Below are 22,292 nucleotides of genomic sequence, written 5' to 3'. Positions count from 1 at the left end.
ACTAGTACTTGAATACATGTGTTCAGCCTCCTCCATTTTAGTGGACATGGACTGCATCCATCTACAACATCTGGGTGGTTCTGCATTTTTTAAGCAAAAAACATCACTTCCTTTCATCACCGCTCACAGATAATACAATCTGCCAATCTGACAAGAGTTGTCTTAGATACAAGTTGTAACGCGGTATGAGCAGGAATACAGCTCCCTCTATCTAAATATGAGAAGTACTTCATTCACTGCCCAATCCAGGTCTATTGTAAACGAAGACAGGGAGGAGCACCAGTACAGAGAAGTGTTACGACACATTCACAGAATGAAGAGAAAGGACTCAAACCACTTAAGAAAAAACCTGAAGGTTTATTGAATCTTTAAAACAGTACAGTATATATATTTTATGACCTTACTTTGGTATTAAGTAAGTGCCATAAAGAGCAGCAGTGTTTGTAATGTTCATCTGACAAGTGACTGACAAATCAAACACACACTATGCAATAAACAACAATACCTGCAGATCCATCACTTCCATTAAATGGAATCTGGGATATTCAATCAATAATCAAGAACCACAGTACAGTTTAAGAAAATCATAACTCAGTCTTGGTCCATTCAGGTAGAAATTAGAAAAAAGAAAGAAAAAAAAAAGAAAAAGGAAAACACTGCCGTGCACAAATAAGGTCACTTAAATAAGAAAGAATGTAACTATGTAGTTTTAGAAAGCAAGTCATCAAGCTGATGTGAGTGTAGTACAGAGGGGTCACTCTGTCCTCACATGCTAGTCTGGGTTCTGTTATAGGGAAACATAAAGGTGTGCGGTTGTGTTTGTGTTAACGCATCGTGACCAACTCCTCAGATGAGGTGGGGTGAATGGCGATAGTCTTGTCAAAGTCTGCTTTGGTAGCACCCATTGTGATGGCCACAGAGAAGCCCTGCAGCATCTCATCACAGCCCAGGCCCTGCATGTGGAGGCCCACCACCTGGAAAAAAGACAATCCAGTCTTTGAAAATCACTGCAGTCAAACACAAAACACATTAACTGAAACTGACTGTTGCTAGGTAAATCTTCATGTACGTCTACTTCAGTAAGCTGACTTCCTACACTCCCCAGACTGACATTCAAGAACCCGCAGAGGTAGAGTGTAAACCAGTGAGGGTAGGACAGATAACCCAAAAGATGCACGTCATACATACTGTACATACCCCTGATGCATTGTGTGGGCAAACTGCATTCTGGACTTAAGCTTTTCTTTGTGTGCCGACTTTAATAGATTGATTTCTCTCTGCACGAATGCTCATTACAATATTGGTGGCAAAAAGACAAAAGCCTCTGCGCTTTGGTTCTGACATTTGCTGGTGACAACAACTTATGACGGCTACTTTTTTATTTTTTAGATTATTAAGCAGGTTTTCCTCAATATCTTACACATATGTGTACCTCAAGACACAGTGACAGTAAGTCAAATCAGTTTTATTGATAATAATAATAAATATTACAATAATTTGGTGACTTGAATACAATTTCTTAAGAAAATCATTTCTGATCTTTTGATATAGTATTTTTCAGTTCACTCCTACCTTCTCCTCTTTGCCGACACACACCAGCTTCATAATGCACTGAGTCTTCCTGCTCGTCAGGGCATGATACATCGGAGTGAAAGAAGTCTTGTAGATCTTCACGTTCTCCTTTCCTTGAGATTTAACGGCCTCCTCTGTGAAAAACACAGAAGGTTAAGAATTTGAATTATTGTTCTACTGAGTAAAACTGCGATTAAAACAGTATTAACGTCAGTGGTGAGTCATGTGAAAGTTAAACTTTGATTACTAGCACTGACCTTCTGTGAGGCCCACTGTTCCAATGGGTGGGTGGCTGAAAACCACTGTGGGGATAGTAGAGTAGTCCAACTTGGAGTCCTTCTTGCCCTCAAACAGTCTGTGTGCCAGCTTCCTGCCTGCAGCAATGGCAACTGCCCCAACATTCAACATAACATCAGTGCAACTCTGAATAACCAGTTAATGTCCAGGTCCAAAACACTTCGTTCTAAAACCAGAAAAACAAGTACAACACAATACTGCTGTTGCAGTATTTCCTAGCAGTAGAGATTTCTGTCACAACTTCACCTACAGTACTTCCCCTATGGTGCACAGAGAATGAAACAAGTCTAAAGAGGTCACATGAGCAACACTTGTAGTATGAAATACAATGTTACAGTGAGACCAGTGAGTGATGAAGCTCTTAAAACCGCAGATATTATAGATGATAAATGGTTGGCACTGCATTGGGACTGCACCTCAGAATTGTGCAACAATTGCGCACATTTTTCACTAGACAAGTTACACAATGCCCTGTTCAAAGCTATAATGATTTAATTTCAGTGCTTTTTCTTGTGATCTTGGGTGAGATTTGCAGTCAAATCACGACCTCAAGGTTTTTTGCATGTCTGAGAAAAGGTCTGTATCAGTTATAGTTGCTGCCTCTAATAAACACATTATCACCTTTTTCAAAGTTAAACTTCTAGAAATTTAGAGAGAGAAAAAAAGGACAAATTTAGACCCATTAAATATGTATGCAAAACACTACTGAAGCCTTTTAGTTTCAGAAACTTCAATATTGTCAGTGTTCAAACACACACACTGACCAAGCCTGAATGTAAACATGATTATATAGTTATTAATCAACATATATAAAATTATTATTCCTTACCAGGTGTGAGAAGAGCTTTGCCACAAACGTCCCCTACAGCGTAGATCCCTGCTCGGCTGGTGTTCTGAAACTCATCCACAATGATATGGCCTCTTTCATCTGTATCCACCCTCTGCAAACAGACACAGAAAGTTACGTACAGAATTATGTATTATGAATCAGTTAAATGTTTCAATAGATATAGGAGAAACAGTTAAATTACTTTTTATAAGCTTTAAAATTATAATGTGATGCACAAGGATTATGAGTGAAGATGGTGTACGTTCACTAATCACTAGCTGCTGACAGTGTAGACTTGTAACAGAGACTTAAATAAAGACCGAGCAAATAGAATAATAGAACAAGCCTTAATATAAACTAAAAACTCACTCCCAAACTGGGCATGAATACCATATCACTTCCCCCATCATACTTCCTTAAACGTGACAATATAAATACAAGTTAGTGGCTTTGATATTCAGTGTGATAGTCTATTAAACATTATTTCCTCCCAGTGGACAATGTGTTAGTCGTCCCTAAGCTTTGTTGTGCCTTAAGTAGAATCTGCACTTTGACTCAACCCTTACTTGTCCCTTTAATCTGTTATAAATTTGCCTGATAACCTAGATTCACAGATTATCCCTAATGAGTTAGTAGACTTAAGATGATCCCATGCCTGGGTTATTTTTAGGCTCTTTTTACATAAACTTAATAATAATAGAAATATTCCAAGAGTATCTTATTGGATTTAGTTCTTTCACAAAACTACATTTGACTTGACTGAAAACTTCTAATTTAACTGTAGTGCTGCTGTAATCTAGGACAATTAAGTAGCCAGGATGAGGGTTGACACACAGCCAAACACAAATTAATTCGCTTTACAGACAGACAGCGGGAGCACAGGTTGACTGTTACCATCTCGCCAATGTTCAGTCCAGAGGTGTTAGGATGCCTGCCGATGGCCCACAGAAGGCAGTCCACTTCCTGGATGGTTCCGATCTTCTCCTCGTCGTTCTTCTTCTCCGGGTCTTTGGTGGCGATCGTTACCTCCAGCCCTGTGTCTGTTTTACGCACAGACTTCACCTGAGAATTTTTCCACAGGTCTATACCAGAGCTTTGCAGTTCTTTGGTGCAGTTTGTGCTTATAAAGCTGTCAAAGTTTCTCAAAACCTACAGAGAAAAAAACATGGAGATACGTGCATTCCTGTTACTGCGTAACTGCGCACATTTTAAAATAAGAATTGACTATTTATGTTGTGGTTCTCACTCCTGTCTGTCGTATGATGAGTGATGTTTTGGAGCCCAGGGTGGAAAGGATGCCTGCCATCTCGACTGCAATATAACCTGCACCCACCACCACACTGCGCCTATTGGAAAAACAAAACTTTGAATTATAGACACAACTTCCAACATGGTATAGACACTAAAGAAATTATACAACAAGCTTACTTTGGAAGAGTTTCAAGTTCAAAAAAGCCATCACTGGTAATGCCCAGACTTGCCCCTGATATGATCAGTAAACACAATATTTTGCACAGTTTAGTTATTTTATGATGATGATATCTTTTCCAAGTAAAACCTAAGTACAGTAGGTCTTACCTGGAATTTCAGTTTCACCTATAACAGAAGGTTGCCCTCCAGTGGCAATGAGGATGTGAGGAGCTGTATACTTTCTTCCATTCACCTCCACAGTAGGTTCCGGATCATTTGTAAACCTGGCACTGCCTTCAATAGTTTGGATTTTAGCCTAAAATGAAGCAGACATCTTTATTTTCCCTCCAGTTTCTTTTTGTCTTAAATATACAGCAGGGAAAACACCAGACTAAATAAATGAACTTACTTTGTCAAGATTGTTCCGATAAATGTGATTTAGGCGGCTAACATAAGCATCCCTTTTGGCCTTGAGAGTTCTACAAACACAAGACATGATCAGAGATAAGAGGTTTGTTTGATTTGTCCACATTTATTCAACTGTGTTCAAGTGGCGGATACAGCTCAGACACACACACACACACAAAAAAAAAAACATCCCAGAAAACTGGCCTAGATCTGAGCATACTGGCCCCATTAAAGTGCTTAACCAGGACACAGTTACACTAATTTCACATATGTAATGAGGCGCCTGCCATGGACAGGGAGAGAAATCTATGAGCAGTGCTGAGCAATTTGTGCAGGGTCCAAAGAAACAAATAAAAACAACATGTGCAGATACAAACATTGGCATTAAACTAAACTGGATAAAAATAGATTCAGTGGTGAGGTTTCCCTTTCTAAATAACTGATGCAAATCTGTTGTTGATAATCCTGCACACATTACATTATTACTGCTATCGTTGAATCAACTAGGTTTTAAATATATATTTATTTCTGTTAAATTTGTTTCAGTTATGTACTGAACAAAAATAATTAAAATACTGTAACTGTATTGCATACGCGGTATGTAAGCATGCAGACAGGTGCACACACTTGGTCACAAGCTCGTACAGGCATACACCTTAAATGACTCAGTCATGTTCTACACTAGACTTTTTCCATCCCTGATCTCATGTTACAGGCGGCCACTCCTTTCAGAGGCTTATCTCTAATGATCACCTTGACTGAACTATGTTGCGCACAAAAGATAGAGTGACAGGTTAATATGAAGCAACAAAACACACGACTGATGCTGTGAAACAGATACCTCTTGTGTTCTAGGAAGGAGCACAACAGGTTGCAAAAGAACCACCTCCCCAAAGATAACTGTTACTCACTTCCAACTGAAATGAACGTTTTCAACGTCAAAGCCGTAATCACTGTGATCGTGGAGATACTCAGCATGAGTTGCAGCGTTCCACATAACCTGTGAGAAAAGGTAAAGACACTGTATTTGACATCTAGCTCATTATGATTATTAACTAAAAACCTATGCCTTAAAAACTCGGCCTATTTCAACAAGGATAAAGAGAATATTGTACCTTCTTGGGGACACAGCCAACGTTGACCTGAAAAACATTGTTACAGAGCAAATGAGTTCATTGAAAGCTCCATTCAAATGGCATCAGGAAACAAAGAGAAAGGATGCAGAAGTCTCTATTTGCACAGTACATTGCAATAACCTGTTTTGCAAATAAAATAAAGATGGAAACCACCAGACCATTTGTGCATTCTACATCAGCAGCAACATCTCTTCTCATCATCTTCCCTTCTGCTACATCAACTTAAAGTAGGCATTGTAAGATGACAGCCTACAATAATGCGCTGCATGAATAAAAATGTCATTATCTCTCAGTGTGTTTTTGTTCAAATGGTAGCATCAGTATACTTTTAAATAAACAATGTTTGTTGTACACACACAAAAAAACAGTCCAGAGGCTTCGTAGTGAACCTGGTTACTGACATATGTGTGTGAAAGCAGCCTGCAGAGACGGCAGTACAGAGGCTGTAGTCGGGAAAGATAACAGTGTTTTTTGGTTAGTTTTACTCACGCAGGTACCTCCGAGTTTGTGACTCTCGATCACGGCTGTTTTGGCTCCGAGCTCCGACGCCCTCCTAGCGCCGGCCAGTCCTCCAGACCCGCCGCCGATTACCAGAAAGTCAAACCGGGTCGTCTCTGCTGTCGCCGGGTCTGATGCCATGCTTCGACGGATGACTGCGTGTCTGCGAAAAGACGAGAAAAGTTGTTTTCTTTGGGTTAATCCAAAGAGAGTTTTCGTCCGGGTTAGCTGGATTAATAGTGACATAACCAGGAAGCTCGCTGAGGGGGTATGTGTCGGACAAACGAGGAATGGGAGGGTCAAGTGACAGCCAGTGTGCTGTGTCATTATGAATTGCAACAATAGTGTGTACATCCCACAAAGTGTTTGCACAATAGTCACGGTGATCCTCACACGAGGGCTACAATGACAGGCGCTAATTCTGCATCTGATCAAACATAAAGCTGAATACATTTAGTGTTTGAGTATTATAAACAGTATGATGATGTAGTTTGAAGGCCCTTTGTTTGTTACTCACCTGGGCAGTGTAGGAAGCAGCCTGCAGATTCTTGTAAACAGCATTTTTATTTATATTATTTGATCTGTTTTATTCCCATATTAATCGGACAGACCCACACGTGCTGTTGTTTATCTCTGGCCTGTGGCTGAACTTCAGTAAATACAAAAGCCTGAAAACCACTTCCTGTGTCACGAGGTAAACACCCAAAAGTTACAGACCTATTTCCTCCAAAAGCTGCGGAGAAACGACCTCACGTCACAAATGTCGCTGTTTCAGATTCAATGGCACAAACTTAACACTGTAAGTTGTCACGTTGAGCGTCGATGACATTTTACGTGTTTTTTTTTCTTTCTAAAAAGCTGATTTAGAATCTAGCGTAAATAGCCGCAGGACATAGATTTACGTACTATAGCTTTGAGAATAGCGCCTACGCTACACCCTGCTCGCTCGTCAAGAAAGATAAAATAAAACAACTTCCGGTCACAATTTTCATAATTATGCTTTACTTATAACAACATGCACCTAAACATTGCTTTACAGCGTACAACATGCTTAAACGAAACCAAAACAACATATAAACGGACGTTATAGAAGAAATTAGGATAAATCGACTTATTAGGGTGTTATTGTTTTTATTCCGTACTCTTATTTTGAAGGATAGAGCATTCCTTTTCCAGAGCCGTTGTAGCCAGATACAGATGGCTAACATCAAGCTAAATCAAAGCGGCTCGGTTCGCCGCGTTGACAACCGTTACCAACACGTCCGCGGAAAGGATTTATTCACTTAAAAACACTGAACAGGGTGAAACGTTGCTAAACGACACCGCTGATAAGGTACGTGTGTTCAATTTGACTCTGTTGCCAACATAAACAGTTGAAATACGGGCCGTCGTTTTTCGCAAGACCTCTTGTTGTGGTCAGATAAGGCCTTTTTGTCGGGTTCAAAGGAAGGCAGCCCGGGACAGCAGTAGAAAGATTTAATTAGAGATGGCTACATTAGTTTTTTCACCCGCTTTGTGTCTTGGGGTGTCCCCGCACTCGGTTAGCCGTTAAACAAACGGCTCTAGGCTGGGAAAATACTGCATGATTTCAGTGTGAGGGGGGAGGGGCTTTATGGGCCTTGTCTGAAAGTCAGTACTGTGCCATGTAGGTTCATCCACTGACATGCGTGTTTGTTTCTCATGCTTTTCATAGGGGGAAGACGTCTTGTCTGTCAGCTCACAGAGTCGCACCAGCCTTCTCCTCTTTAAGGAGTGAACCCTGGGCATCAGGTGGAGATGGATGTTTACTCCACCGTATAATTGCAGCTTTTGAATTCGTGGGACCTGCTGCCAGATGACCAGTGGACCTCATCTAACCCTCACCAACATGAAGCCCGTCAGCTATCAAAGCATGCCGTCCTCTGTGAACGGTGCACATCCGGCTTTGGATCACATGTTAAGCGCTTCAAACTTGATGTATTGTGAGAAATGTGGGTTCGCTTCGCCAGACGCTGCGGTGTTCAAGAAGCATATGATCGAACATATGGGGACAAGGTTTTATTGTTTTTATTGCAACAATGTCTCCTTCAGCGAGGCCAGTGAGCTAAACGCTCACCTGAAGCAACACACTGCAAGGCATCCATTCAAATGTCCTCACTGTGGGCAGGGCTACATGAGGAGGCTGTGCCTTGTGAAGCACATTGAGCGTTTGCATAATAAAAACATTAACTGTGGACCTGCTAAGCCTGGCACAACAAAATTTCCACATGTTCCTGTCTCCAGTGCCTTACCAAGTGTGCCCACTGCTGATTCATCGCCACTTCCACCAGTTGTTCGGGTGACGGTGCCCACCCCGAGTGCACCTTCATTCAGACTGGGTAAAGATGACCAGAGGGGGAAAACACTGGACACAAATATATCACATGCCTCTAATGGTAATGCAGAACGTTTGTCCCCTTTGAATGGACTAATACAGCACAACAGGGCTTTAACGGTCTCTCTTCCAGAGGAAGTAACGATCCCTGCTGGCTGTTTGGTTGAGCTTGTTGAGGTGAAAACCGTCAATGGGACCAAGGAGTTAAAGCTGAGGCTCGTCTCTCAACAAGAGAACGAGTCTGTCATAAAAGACACGAGGACCACGGTCCCACAAAACACTGCACTGGGAAAGCAATTGTCGTCTACGTTAAATCATCCAAACACAGTGAAGTCCACGAGTTTGGGGATGAGCACAATTAACAGGAAGCAGTATGAAACCAAGACTGTGAATGTTGAGCGTCCTGCTGTTGTCCCAGTCAACATTTCCAAAAACGTCCCGAGTCAAATCAGCAAAGACAAAAGTGGACTGAAAAGAACGTCACCAGAAATAATTAACCTGGAATGTCATACACTCATACCAAACAAGCTTCCCAAAAGCATCCTCAACCCTGTGAGAGAAGGTAATAGTGGGATCAAACTTACACAGAGAGAACCTGTAAACCATAATGCTGCTCGGCCCACCGTTAGTCCCACCAGGGTTGTCAACAGGTTAACGAGCGGCCTGCATCCAGAAAACATGGGAGCATGTGTTTCTCAGAGAGCAATGGACGAAAGAAAGAGTTTGATCCCAGAGCATTCCAAGAGTATCCCTCCCAGGAGGGCAAGTGACATCAAAAGCATTCCCCGAGATGTGTCACTAGCGGTGAAGCTGGAACCCAGGGAGATGCATCTCAAGAACAACACTTCTTCAAAACTGAAGAAAGAGGCATTGAGCATGAACCAGCAACGTTTGAAGTCCACTTCACCTTCGTTGAGTGTTCCCTTACCCGCAGCTGCACAAGTGAGACCTCCAGCGATTTCAGTTTGTAAGGATAATGTTGTGAAATCATCTTTTTTGACGCCTAGGACTCTAAATGAGCCCCAGCCATTCAAACCACCTGTGCTTTCAAATCGCACAAATTCAAAGATCTCATCTTGGAACCACGAAATACGATCCAGTGAGAGAGCCGGAGAGGGAGACTTGCAACAACCTGAGGGTTTTCCAGTCATCTCGTCTGTGTTTTCATTGAGTCAACAACCTGAGGACGTGCAAGGCCCCATTCAACCACTGGTAATGGCTCTGCGTGGGATAGTAATGGATAAAACTAACAGTTCTGATAGTACAACGCAAGAGCAGGCGAAGGAGGTGGAAACTTCGAGGCACTGTGGTCAGTTGGCTATGAAAGATGGATCCATCATCCGCAATCTTTTATTGAAAGAGCGGACCAGTGAGCCTGTTAAAATAGAGGAGCACCATAAGGGTATTCAGCACCCTTCTGTACTGACCCAAAACCATACCCATGTCAAAGAGGAAAACAAAAGCAGCACTCCAAAAGGCAATAACAAATGCGATCATACTCCTGATTCGAAACCTTCAACAGATGAGAAATCTGTTTCTAAAATTGATGCGCCTGTGGATGCACCTGGGAGTGCAGACCCTCCACAGGAAGTGGTAAAAAGTGAGCATGACATCTCCTCAAAGTTCCTGACTGTGTCCCTCAAAAGGGTACAAGTAGGCGTGTGGAAAAAAAACAAGAAGGGCCTGAAACTTAGAATATCCAAATACAAGACTCAGGAACCTATGGGCAGTCTAACCGACTGCACAGTTATTTACCCAATGCCGCTGAAGGAGGACCAGCTGGTGAAACGGCCAGGCCCAAACCAGCCTGTGGTGGTGCTCAATCATCCGAAGCCCCGCTCCTCCATACAGGGAGCGAGTGCAGACACTTTAGCAGACACGGGAGCCTCCGAGGTGGTTCCAAAGTGCCAAATCTTAAAAATGAGGCTGAGCAAAGTGATGGGGCAGAAGTATGAAGTGATGGGCTGCACTGTCGGAGTCTTTCCATGAATCTATCAGACATTATCTCAATGGACAGAAGTGTACATTTATGATAAAATAACTAGTGTTACAATGGAGGAGATGTTAACTTTAACTAAAAAAAACAAGAGAAAATAGTACAGCAGTTATTTTCTTTATGGGAGTGCGAACTTAAAAAAGTGGACATCTTCAGATCACTGAGCATAATGTTTTATGAATGTTGTTTTTATATAGGCATGGGATTTGGAATATTCAAGTGCAATGCAGTTTGGCTGCTTTGAATTATGGAACGTGGACCATGTGCTGTAGTAGATAACAGTCAGTAATACACAGATGTTAACTACTGTTTCAGTTTGAGAAACCAGTAGTTCTGTCAGAGTTGAGGCATAAATGCATGCTGTTTACTTGAAAATGATAACATGCTGTATTTTATTTTTATTTTGTTTGGTTTGCTTCAACAAAACTTTACTCTTCATCTGGCCCCGTTTTAAGATACAAGTTGAATTAAATGCACTACACCTGCTAACCGACCCAGTATATAAACAATGCCGTGCACAGCACTCATGGCGGCTGTTAAGAAACGCTGAAATATTTGGGTTTGTGAGGATATTTATGTAAGATTAAATGTGTGGGTGAAACCTCACATGCAGTATTTAACAGAAATATTTAATGATGGGTCCTATTCACTACTTAAAGTTCAATCCCCATTTCTCTGTTGCTAATAGTCGAAGACAACAAAAACAAATTTGGCAATTTCCAGTCCTACAAAATGTAACCCTAACTGCGTTTTCTGTGATATTTGCTACTGACATTAATGCTTCATCGCAATTCAGGAGCTGCATACAAAAAGTCTACATATCAACACTGATAACTTTATCGACTTAACTAATGTATGTAATGTCGCATTTCAAATTTGGCCAGAGAAATGTTGCTTACTTAGAGAGCAGAGCTGTGTGCAGCACTGCAGTGCGTTGGTCAGTAGAATAGTGGTGCTTTCAGGTACTCTTTGCAAACTCCTAATTTTGAGTATCAGTCACGATACACTGATGCGGCCAGGTGTAAATAATGAAAGCTAGGCATGTACACCACTGTTTGTTTTAGTTATTTTTTTTCCATTTATGTGTTGTGTGAAGTGAAATAAGCTGCACCCGAGTATTATAAAAACGTGCCCCAGTTTGTCACCAGTATTTACCACTTTGCTGGCCATTCTCTGCAATGAACTTAATGTTTATTTTGTTCACAAGGAGTGCCTGAATGCACCATTAGGTTTCTGTGAGAGCTAAAGGGTTAAATTCATCAATTCATTAATGTCTGCATTAAGGGCAGGAGTAGTCTTAAAGAATGCATTTTTATTTGATTGCCCTTTCATCTTAACCTGGACATTCATATTTTTATTTTTTAATTTTGAATGTCAACATCTAATTGATCTCATAATTTGTGATTAATTAGTTACTTGATGGTACAGTCCCAGAAACAAGTGTTAATTCTAAAAAAAATATGATGAATTATTGTTGCTCATTGTGTTATACAGTTTCTTTAGTGTCACAACTTCCATGCATATTAGCCTCTTTGCAGAAGAAGCTGGAGCTCCTTAAACAGCGGGGGGAAATGGAGTGGATAAAAGCAGCCTAAACTGGTTCATTACTGCAACAGAAAGCCACGTAATTGTATTTTTTATTTTATTTTATCTTACCACCGTGTACATAGTCATTGACTGTAGTGATTCTTGGGTCCTTGAAAACCTTAAAACTTGTATATTTTTAAAAAACCACCAAAAGGACTTTCAGATCTGTTTCTGTCTCCTCTTATGACAGCATTACAACACCTCTGTGTTCTTGTTTATAATGTAATCATGTATGAGGTGCTAGACCTATGATAAAATGTATAGGTTTTGGTTGCCCACAGTTTTTATTGTGTATATATGCTTTGGTCACCCACAGATTTTATTGTGTAAATACTGTAGCCATAAATATAAAACGTGATGACTGGTGTTCATACTCAGTAGGGAATGGTTAACATTCCTCAGCCTCTTCTGCAACAGCAGTTATGTTGTGCTTTACCTTCCTCACACTGCAGTGTCTCCAGCTGCCGTGTAGTCTTTGTTCTATATATAGATATATTATTTTAAAGGTGTTTTAGGGTGTAACAGTTCCTTATGACTTTATTTTATTTTATTTTTTTGCTTTGCCTTTCATTCACTCATTTGTGAGAATTTTGTCATGTTACAGTTTTTGGTTCTCTTCATTCTCAGTGGTCATTATCGTGTTCCATGCTTTTATAATAACAATTCTGTAACCTTTTTTTTTCTATTAAAACAAAGTAAATGAACACAATTTACACGTGCTCTTCATTTTAGTTCAACACAGTTGCATTACAAACAGTGTTCACAATCATCAGAAAACTTTTGTTTTATTTAATTAGCACCTCAAACTTAAATAAAATGTTAAAAAAAAAATGTAATATTTGGTACACACAGTGGGCTGGTTTTACCAAGACGTATTATCACAGAAGGCGTATTCAGGATATCCGCAACCAAGAAATCCTAGAACCTTTAAAATGAGACGTGTGTTGTGTGTGTCATTTCTTCAGTGTTCTTATATAATCTGCATTAAATCAACAGAATTAAACAGTGTAGCGTGATAATGAGGATGAAAGATTTTAGATTTTGCACTGTATACTGACTGTATACTTGTAATGCAGGATTGAAATGTACATTAATTGATATGTCACATAATCATAAATAGAATGTGAAGGTTTGAGTTCATGTTAATTGTTGATCTGGATGCATAGATAATAAAACCTTTAACAACAGGTATAGATGTATAAGTTTACATGAAGATACTTTTTCAGGGCATGGCTTGCCATATTGTTGTAACATTTTGGTAATTTGGGACCGTTTCATTAATATAGACCTTTGCTTTCAAACCTAATGATATATTCCAAAGAATATTTGAAACTGATTTTTAAAAACATATATAGTAATGGATTTATTGTGCCATAATATCAAACAGCAAGTTGTTCTCTTATAGTAGTTAGTTTTCAGAAAAAAGATAGAGAAGAGAAATAAATAAACAATAAGTTTATAATAGCTGCCCTCTACCCCTCAAAATAATAATTATTAGTATAATAATAATCAGAATCATTTGAATTGGCTGGGTACGTGACTCTGGTTACGCTTGCTCTTGAAGCACATATAGATATAGACATAAGTTTAGTTAAAAAACAAAAACAGAGGACTTGACTAGGAAACATAGACATAAACAGAGCAGAGAACAGGCCGAATGATGGCAGAGTGGAATTGTGTCAGCAGCTCCTTGGGCAGGTTGACCTTCCTGAGCTGGTACAACCTCTGCTGGGCCTTTTTGATGATACTGTTTGTGTTGGTCTCCCACTTCAGGTCTTGGGAGATTGTGGATCCCAGAAACCTGAAAGTTTCCACAGCAGACATGGTGTTGTTGGTAATGGTAATGGTGGCAGGGTGGGTTCAGCCTCCCATCTATATGCAGACTCATCATCGTCTTAGATGAGGCTGATGACCGTTATGTCATCTGAAGACTTTAGTGTGACTAGAGGAAGACTTTATGGATCCCACACATCTCTGGGGGACGCCAGTGCAGATAGTCCGGGAGAACAGACGTGAGGGAGACGGGCCTGTAGTCATTCAGTCCTGTGATGGAGCCTCAAAAACACTCCAACCAGTGCAGTCAGCAGGCTTGTGGTTCCACTTTGGCCTCTCAGTCCATTTGTACACTGTCTTAACAGGCTTAGCAGATTTTAGCTTCTGCTTGAAGGTCACAATCTCAACAAACTGTTTTTGAGAGTTTTATATCCTTGAATATTTCACTAGTTAAGACTCTGTACCTGAATTATTGCTTCCTGAGTTGTGTGAATGGGTTTTGAATTGTGAATTGTATCACTTCATATTTTCCCCTAGTCAGCCATGCCACACCTACACCTGAAAGATTGTTAGGAAACTCAAGTGAAACTCTACCTGTGACCTAAATACTAATCATCTATGGCACAAGAAAACTGTCTTATTCAGAGAACAATCAACTACGTTTCTTTAGAACACCTGTTTCCCATGCAAAATACTCTGAGGAGGCGACAATAAATTGCTGGTAAAATGTGGGGAGTTAGTAGCCAACCATACCCATATATTTTCTTCCCTTTTGTCTGGTTTTGCAACACCTTTGGATTGAAATTTTAAAAAAGCTGTGGATGCCATTTTTTCAACACTCTGTTTGGGGCATGAGTAATTTGGTAGAAAACCAGGACAGGCTGAGGCAGAAACAACAGCGTTACGGCTTGGTGGCAGTTGATACACTCATCGAGACTGCTGAAACTGGTACATGGGGAGTAGATAGGGAAATAACAAACTGGTGAGTAATGTGGGTAAGTAAGAAGGGAGTGGTTGAGTCTAAGTAAGAACACTACCATGGCATAATTATGTCGTTGAATGCTTATGTAAAGAACATGCTTTTCAATGCTATCCTGCTCACTTTTATTTCACTGAAATTCAACTTGGATTTTTATTTGTTGCCTCACTTGAGAAGACGAAAAAAGCTTCATTATTCTAGGTGTCACCTGACAACCATTGTTGCTGGTTTGAAACTCTGCCAGGGGCTTTCTGTTTGGTGTTTGCGTGTCGTCTCACCAGGTACTTCTTGAGGCTTTCTCCCACACCCACATGCACTTGTTAACCCTCTGATGCCACTTTAAATCCTAACATTAGAGTTAGCTATAAAAATCTTATTATTAGTTATTATTATTATTATTTTTAAACCAACACCAGTCCTAATCATTCATAAAAATATATTTTTAACCCTTAAATTGCCAAGTTTTTGTCATGATGCACCTCCATTTTATGTAAATGTACTTTGTAAATGTACTTTATTTATACAGCCCTTTACAACGGTCTTTTCGGTGTACCAAAGTGCTTTACAGCAGATAATAAATAAAGAGAACAATAAACAATGTTTTTAAAATTAAAAACAATAAAAGAACAGTGAAAACAATAAAATGTCATCAAGTGTCATCATACTATTGTCATCATACTACTAGCTTATTCCAGAGCCTGGGGGTGGCAACGGAAAAGGCTCGGACAGTTGAAAGCTCAGATAAATACAATGGGGCGAGGCCGTTAAGAGCTTTAAAAACAAAGATTAAAAGTTTAAAATCAATTCTATAAAGGACAGGAAGCCAGTGAAGGGAGTTAAGAACATGAGTGATATGCACATGTCTGTTGGTGTTGGTTAAAAGCCGGGCAGCAGCGTTTTGCACAAGTTGAAAGTGACTGAGAGAAGACTGGGAGACACCGACATAAAGTGCATTGCAGTAGTCTAACCTTGAGCTTTTTAAGGCATGGGTGGCTTTCTCAAGGTTGTGACAGCTTAAAAACATTTTAACTTTGGCCAGGAGAAGCAACTGGAAAAAACTAGTCCTGACAACATTGTTGATTTTTTTTTTTTTGTCACATTACTTCCGCAAGAAGTTAGGCTCGATTCCAGCAAGCACGACTAATTACGCCATGTAACTCAAGTTTGGCACATACAGTGCAATCAGCAGTAAACAGTGGCACTCACTCAATGCTCCAAAGTTTGGCTGCATTTTTTTTACCACAAAAGAACAACAGGGCGACTTGCAATCATTACAAAGAGGAGATAACAGCATCGGTAAGGGACACGACGAACATGCAGAAACTCTTTTGACTTCGCTGTTGGTTTTGTAAGGTTGTAATACTTCTAACTAAACAAAGTTGATGCTGATCAAACAGTTTGTTCTCCTTTTTTTCCCAAATGAGAATCGATAAAGAATCCAATCGTTAAGCAGAATCGATAATGGAATCGGAATCGTAAATCGCAAATTGGTGACTTATCCAGGTTGAATCTTGCCTCTTGCCCTAAGTCAGCTGGGATAGGCCCAGCCGTGACCCTGCCGTGACCCTGACAAGGATACGCAATTACATTTTTCCCGATAGCCTGCAAAGCTTTAATGCTGAAAGTCGCCATACTGCTACAACAGCAAAGTAAAAGTCAAGAGAGTAAGAGTCAACAACTTTGCTTAGAGCCAAACATCAAGAAAGGGCAAGAACACACGACATAGCAGCCAGTTAATATTACTTACTAGTCCAACAGCAAGAAGCCAAGCTGTCTCATGCAGATGAGAGCCGGTTCGTTTATCTCACTGCTGTGCGGACATTTTATCAGGATTCCCAGAAGACATGTACAAAGGAAGATGTTTCAACCCCCAACCCAGGCTAAACTCTTTAATAATGAGCTCTTAATGAACAACTGAAACACTGTGATATTATGGTGGCTATATAAGATGATTCATACAAGAGAAAATATAAAGTGAAATCAACGAAAGCTGTTCTTTCAGAGTTTTATTTGAATATTGTAGTGGAAGAATTCTTTGTAATCTTTGGTCTAAATTTATATTTCTGTGTTTAGCTTTCTATGAACTTTGTCCTACTTGGGAGACTGCCTCCTGATGGTTTGATATATGTTTGTGTCCTGGAATTTCTCTCTGTCCCTGAGATGTTGGTACCAGCCACGGTGTAGAAGGGGGAGTAAAGCAGATATTTACGATGGTAACCCCCAATGCACTTAGGGTCTCTCCTTTGATGACCTCAGAGGAGAGGGAGTGGGAGAAATGTCTAGAAAAAGAGGCAGTTGAATGTATTAGCAGCAGAGAGAACTTTGCGACTGTTGTACTCGTACTGTTGTCTCTTTTTGGCCAAGAATAAGTTCTCATTTAATACCGATCGTGTTCTCAGTCTTTATCGAATTTCCACGACAATATTCATGCAGACATTTGCAAATGGATATTCCACTTGTCAGCGAGAGAATTGCCAGAAATAGGCCCAGCATCCATATTTCTACACACAGTCTCATGCATCACTGAGCATGTCTTCATCCTCAGAGACTAACAATTATCATTTAATTAAAATCCAGTCTGCCCAGTTGCTCATACATAGGCCTAGCTATCATCCTTCCCTAGGGAGTTTCCAAATTTCCATATATGAAATTCTCCTTATTGCCATTCAAATCCATTTTCTTTAATCTAATAATTGTAATAAAGTGTATATAAATGTCTGAATATATGAAATATGTTAGCATTAGGAATGAATTAGGAACATTCCAGTTGTTAATTTTCCTTTTCTACTGAGAAAGCATTTTCACATTTACCTCTAGTCAACACTTTTATTTTAATATTCAGTATTACCACTGGGTAAACTTAGCATATTGAGAGATCACAGGACCAATTGTTAAAAAGGGAGACCGCTGGAATGTGACTATATCTTTAAACGTTTAAACGTCCAGTGGGTAGGATTTAGGGAGCTGTAGCTGGCCCTCTTTCATGGAGTCCGCCATGTTGAATCATTAGGTCCTACAGTAGCCCAGAAAAGACAAACTAAAAACTGTCTCTAGATAGGACCTTCTGCTTGTTTTCCAACCAGAAATCTATCCTATTCACCCTTATTCAAAATCTAGTCTATTCACTATAGGAAGGACAGGGTGTAACAAAAAGTGTTGCAATCTGTAACTACACTGTTAGTTGCCACTAAATGCTGAAGTGTGTGAGCCCATGATAGTGTCATGGTGAGCCGGTACACACAATACCAATACTGTAGTGTGTTTCAAATTTAGATACTCTGCCAGAGAAGGAAAGGAAAGAATGAAGGAAAAGTTGGAAATTCAACAATTTAAAAGTCAGTATTATGAGATAGTTATAAAATGTTTATGTTGACCTGTGGTGGAATGAAACTACAACTTAAAACGTTCATTTTATGATACCTTCTGGTCAAATATTGTACTTTAACTCTACTATATGATAGCTTCAGTTGCACAATATAAATGATTTTTGTGTGTGTTAATTTTAGGTTTTAACAGGATATAAATATGTTATAAAAATTAGGATTATACTGGGGTGCAGATGTCTTAACTCATACAGATAGTGTGTGTCTGTCCTGTTCTTTGTATGTCTCGCATACCTCCCTTAGTTGACCTCTGATTTACTGAGGCTGGTAGGGAGGGACAATTATAAATTAGTGGTATAAGGACAGGAGAGACAGGCTAGGGGAGTACCATGTGGATGTAAAATATAGTGCTCATTACTAAGCAGTAAACCAACTAAAGGAATGTTATGACGTTATCTGTGTCAGTGGGGAGGTGTCAGAGACAGCCCATTTTTGAACAATGTATAAGAACCTATTGATAGAGCTCCTCAGGGAGCCTTTTCTCTGTAACCCTCTTGAAATTTTATCCACTGGTGAAGTGTTTTCACTGGTTTTCAGTGAACCGGAAAGTTTCTGCTCCTCTGACTAATACCTCTGGTATTAGTCAGAAGAGCAGCAGCTTTCTATGGAGTTTGCAGGTGATGCAGAGGAAAGTATGGTGGCACACTCATTCAGCTGTGACAGCAGGACTGTACTCTTGCCAATACAATACTACAATACAATACAAACTGGTTTCTTAAAAAGCTCAAAAGGCAGCTTTGTCAGGCCAAGGAGGAGGCCTACAGAACAGAGAACAGATTCCTGTACAGTCAGACCAGAAACATGCTAATGGTGGAGATCAAACCAGCAAAGAGGAACTAAAAAAATTGAGAAAAAAAAGCTTTTCAGCCAATAACCACCTGTCAGTGCGGAGAACCAAGCTCCAGGAAACCATCAACCCACACTGTGGAGAATCATTAACTTGCCGATGACCTGTGTGTATTTTTATGTAGGGTTGAAAAGTCCACGTTCATACCTCACTCCCAGTCCGACATCAAAAAACCACCTACACTCCCTGTCACCCTGTTATCACTCCCCGTTGACCCCCCACCTGCACTCAGGATCTGTGAAGAGGATGTCTGTCAGCTCTTTCACAGACAGCAGATCAGTGAGACACCAGGACCAGATGGCGTGTCACCCTCCTATCTGACAGTATGTGCTAACCAGCTGCTCCCCATCGCACAGATCTTCATAATTCATTCTATATCCTGTTCATATGTATATACTCTACTCTGCACTTATGGTTAGATGCTAAACCGCATTTTGTTGTCTAAGTACTTGTTACTTTGTTCAATGACAATGAAGTTAAACCTAATCAGATCTAAACATCACTGGAGCTGTGTGAGATTCCTTCACGCTTCAAACGCTGCACAATCTCAATGGTATCTGCATATATGGTTCCCACCATGAACCATGGAGGAGGAGGACCATTCATCAATGGTCAGTTCAGCCAGTGTAGAGAAAGTGCACAGGAGTTCAAGATGTCTTATGCTGAAAGGTTTGTTGAAGCTTGGCCCAGGAGAATGGAGGATTTATCAGTACACTTGTTGCTGCATGATGCTGCTTCAATTCTGAAAGAAGCTGTCCTCCCTGGCTCATCTATATGTCCTCAGGACAGTGACACAACTACTCTACATCTCTAAATAGTCATACTCAATACATCTACAGTATATTACTAATCGGTCATTTGTTGAAGTGTCTTTCTGAACAAAGGAAATGTGTTTATCTTTAGTGGTCCGAAATCTTCTTCTGACTCTGCAGAGGCTTCTATGTTATTTAGCTATCTATTGTGTCTAGGAAATGAGGCAGCTCAGTCGCAACTGCAGGTATATTGTGCAGTGTAATTAGGTGTATAAAGTGGGTTAATTATGGCTATGTACAGTATGATGTAATTTAAGGTGTATAATGTGGGTTAATAAGGTAAGATATGTAATAAGTAATTAAATAGTACAGTCGTACTAAACAAGGAAATTAGCTATAGAGACAAAAACCATTTATTGTACCAAGCTGTTTATTTCTGCTGTGAAATCAGACATTGTGAAATGGGGACTGTAGCCAGCTTTAAGTGGATGATCTGCATAGGCTTGATTTCACACGGAGGTTGTTGCTTGGACTACAGTAGCACTCTGCAGAGACAAGCCACCCCAACTGGTTTGAATTTAGTAGGACACCTCCAGGCTATTATTTTAATCAGGAAGAATGTGGCAATGTAATGTGGCAAGCTGTGTCAGATGATCTGGCTTCCACTGACTTAAACCTAACTGAGAATGCTTAGAAAGAGTTGGACCACAGAGTATAGGAAAAGTTGCCAACAAGCACTCAGCATGTATGCCAACTTCTTATAGACTGTTGAAAAAACATTCCAGGTGACTGGTGACTGATGGCTTCAATATTAATCTAGACTGTAGAAAAGAAAAACATTAAATGAGAAGGTGTTTTCAAACTTTTGACAAGGCGAGGATCTTTCATTTAACACCATCATCCCAGACATCCTTCACACCAAATGCAACCAGTTCACTATATCAGCCAGGGATCCACAATCTCCCAGGACTTAAAATGTCCAACACCACCATCATCAAGAAGGCCCAACAGAGGATGTACTTCCTCACCAGCTCAGGAGGCTCAACTTGCCTAAGAAGCAGCTGCCCAATTTTACGGTGCTATTATTCAATCGAATCAATCTGTTCTCTGTTCATCCATCACTGTCAGGTTTCAATTGGCCACCAAGCAGGAAAGGGACAGACTCCAACGAACAATCCGGACTGCAGAGAAAATCACTGGTTCCAATCTGCACTCTATTCAGGACTTATACATGTCCAGAGCTGAGAGATAGGCAGGTATGGTCAAAAACACTTACGTTTGTTAGCCCAGATCTGCCAGAGAAGGAAAGGAAAGAATGAAGGAAAAGTTGGAAATTCAACAATTTAAAAGTCAGTATTATGAGATAGTTATAAAATGTTTATGTTGACCTGTGGTGCAATGAAACTACAACTTAAAACTTTCATTTTATGATACCTTCTGGTCAAATATTGTACTTTAACTCTACTATATGATAGCTTCAGTTGCACAATATAAATGATTTTTGTGTGTGTTAATTTTAGGTTTTAACAGGATATAAATAGTTTAAAAATGAGATTTACTGGGGTGCAGATGTCTTAACCATAAGATAGTGTGTGTCTGTCCTGTTCTTTGTATGTCTCGCATACCTCCCTTAGTTGGCCTCTGATTTACTGAGGCTGGTAGGGAGGGCAATTATAAAAGTGGTATAAGGACAGGAGAGACAGGCTAGGGGAGTACCATGTGGATGTCAAATAAGTGCTCATTACTAAGCAGTAAACCAACTAAAGAATGTTATGACGTTATCTTGTCAGTGGGGAGGTGTCAGAGACAGCGATCTACCTGCGCGAGTCCACCGAGAAGGCGAAACTATCCTCCATCGGACCTACCCATATCGCTATGGCTTCCAAAGATCCCCGTAGTTTTTCTACTGCACGGACCCCCCTCCGCCGCACTTCGCACCAGGAATCTATTTAACCTCCGGCCACTGAACATTATACACCCACCAAAACCTTCTCTGTTGGCCTATGGAACTGCCAATCCGCTGTCAACAGCCCGTCTCTCCAAGCGAGGAGGAGGAACTGGGGTCCCGGTTAACAACAATGGAACTATGCTCCCTGCCTTCCTCAACACCAACTACTGCTCATTTGAACACCATGCAATCAAATCATAGCTCCAGTCAAAGCTCATTGATCGCCATCTACCGTCCTCCTGGACCTCGGGTGACTTTGTCAATGAGTTAGAACGCTACTGTCCTGCAATCCGTGAACTTGAGTGCCCGCTGCTGGTCCTCAGTGATTTCAACATCCATCTAGGCAAGCTTACGCCACAGACTTTCCTATCCCTCATCAACTATTGACATGCACAGTCAGTCTCACTCCAACTCACAAAAACGGCAATCAACTGGACTCGTCCTACCAAAAACTGCAAAACTGAATGACATAATGGTCACACATTCATACCTCGGACCACTTCTTCATCCACTTCATGGTTTTT

At 40.4% G+C, this 22,292-nt stretch overlaps 2 protein-coding genes across 7 annotated transcripts; one reads left to right on the top strand and one right to left on the bottom strand.

Moving 5' to 3' along the window:
• Positions 1–337: 337 nt before the first annotated feature.
• On the bottom strand, positions 338–6,994 carry gsr (glutathione reductase). 4 transcript variants are annotated; one of them, XM_027279588.1, is made up of 13 exons: positions 6,868–6,994; positions 6,142–6,313; positions 5,632–5,658; positions 5,428–5,516; positions 4,518–4,587; positions 4,277–4,424; positions 4,127–4,181; positions 3,945–4,044; positions 3,593–3,847; positions 2,699–2,810; positions 1,830–1,961; positions 1,573–1,706; positions 338–974 (listed from the first exon to the last, which is right to left on the bottom strand). In XM_027279588.1, exons 2-13 carry the CDS (start codon positions 6,289–6,291, stop codon positions 825–827), a joined length of 1,422 nt encoding a protein of 473 aa, XP_027135389.1. In that variant the 5' UTR covers positions 6,292–6,313; positions 6,868–6,994; the 3' UTR covers positions 338–824. The 4 variants fall into 4 exon arrangements, with proteins under 4 accessions (XP_027135389.1, XP_027135384.1, XP_027135379.1 ...); XM_027279583.1 differs by lacking the exon at positions 6,868–6,994 and adding an exon at positions 6,668–6,861; XM_027279578.1 differs by lacking the exon at positions 6,868–6,994 and having other exon boundaries at positions 6,142–6,444.
• Positions 5,670–12,795, top strand: znf518b (zinc finger protein 518B). 3 transcript variants are annotated; one of them, XM_027279569.1, is made up of 2 exons: positions 5,670–6,126; positions 7,844–12,795. In XM_027279569.1, exon 2 carries the CDS (start codon positions 7,985–7,987, stop codon positions 10,490–10,492), a length of 2,508 nt encoding a protein of 835 aa, XP_027135370.1. In that variant the 5' UTR covers positions 5,670–6,126; positions 7,844–7,984; the 3' UTR covers positions 10,493–12,795. The 3 variants fall into 3 exon arrangements, with proteins under 3 accessions (XP_027135370.1, XP_027135366.1, XP_010740405.3); XM_027279565.1 differs by lacking the exon at positions 5,670–6,126 and adding an exon at positions 6,847–6,949; XM_010742103.3 differs by lacking the exon at positions 5,670–6,126 and adding an exon at positions 7,262–7,483.
• Positions 12,796–22,292: the final 9,497 nt, after the last annotated feature.

This window comes from Larimichthys crocea, chromosome I (assembly GCF_000972845.2).
Source record: "Larimichthys crocea isolate SSNF chromosome I, L_crocea_2.0, whole genome shotgun sequence".
Lineage (NCBI taxonomy): Eukaryota > Metazoa > Chordata > Actinopteri > Sciaenidae > Larimichthys > Larimichthys crocea.
This window is presented reverse-complemented; position numbering and strand designations above follow the sequence as displayed.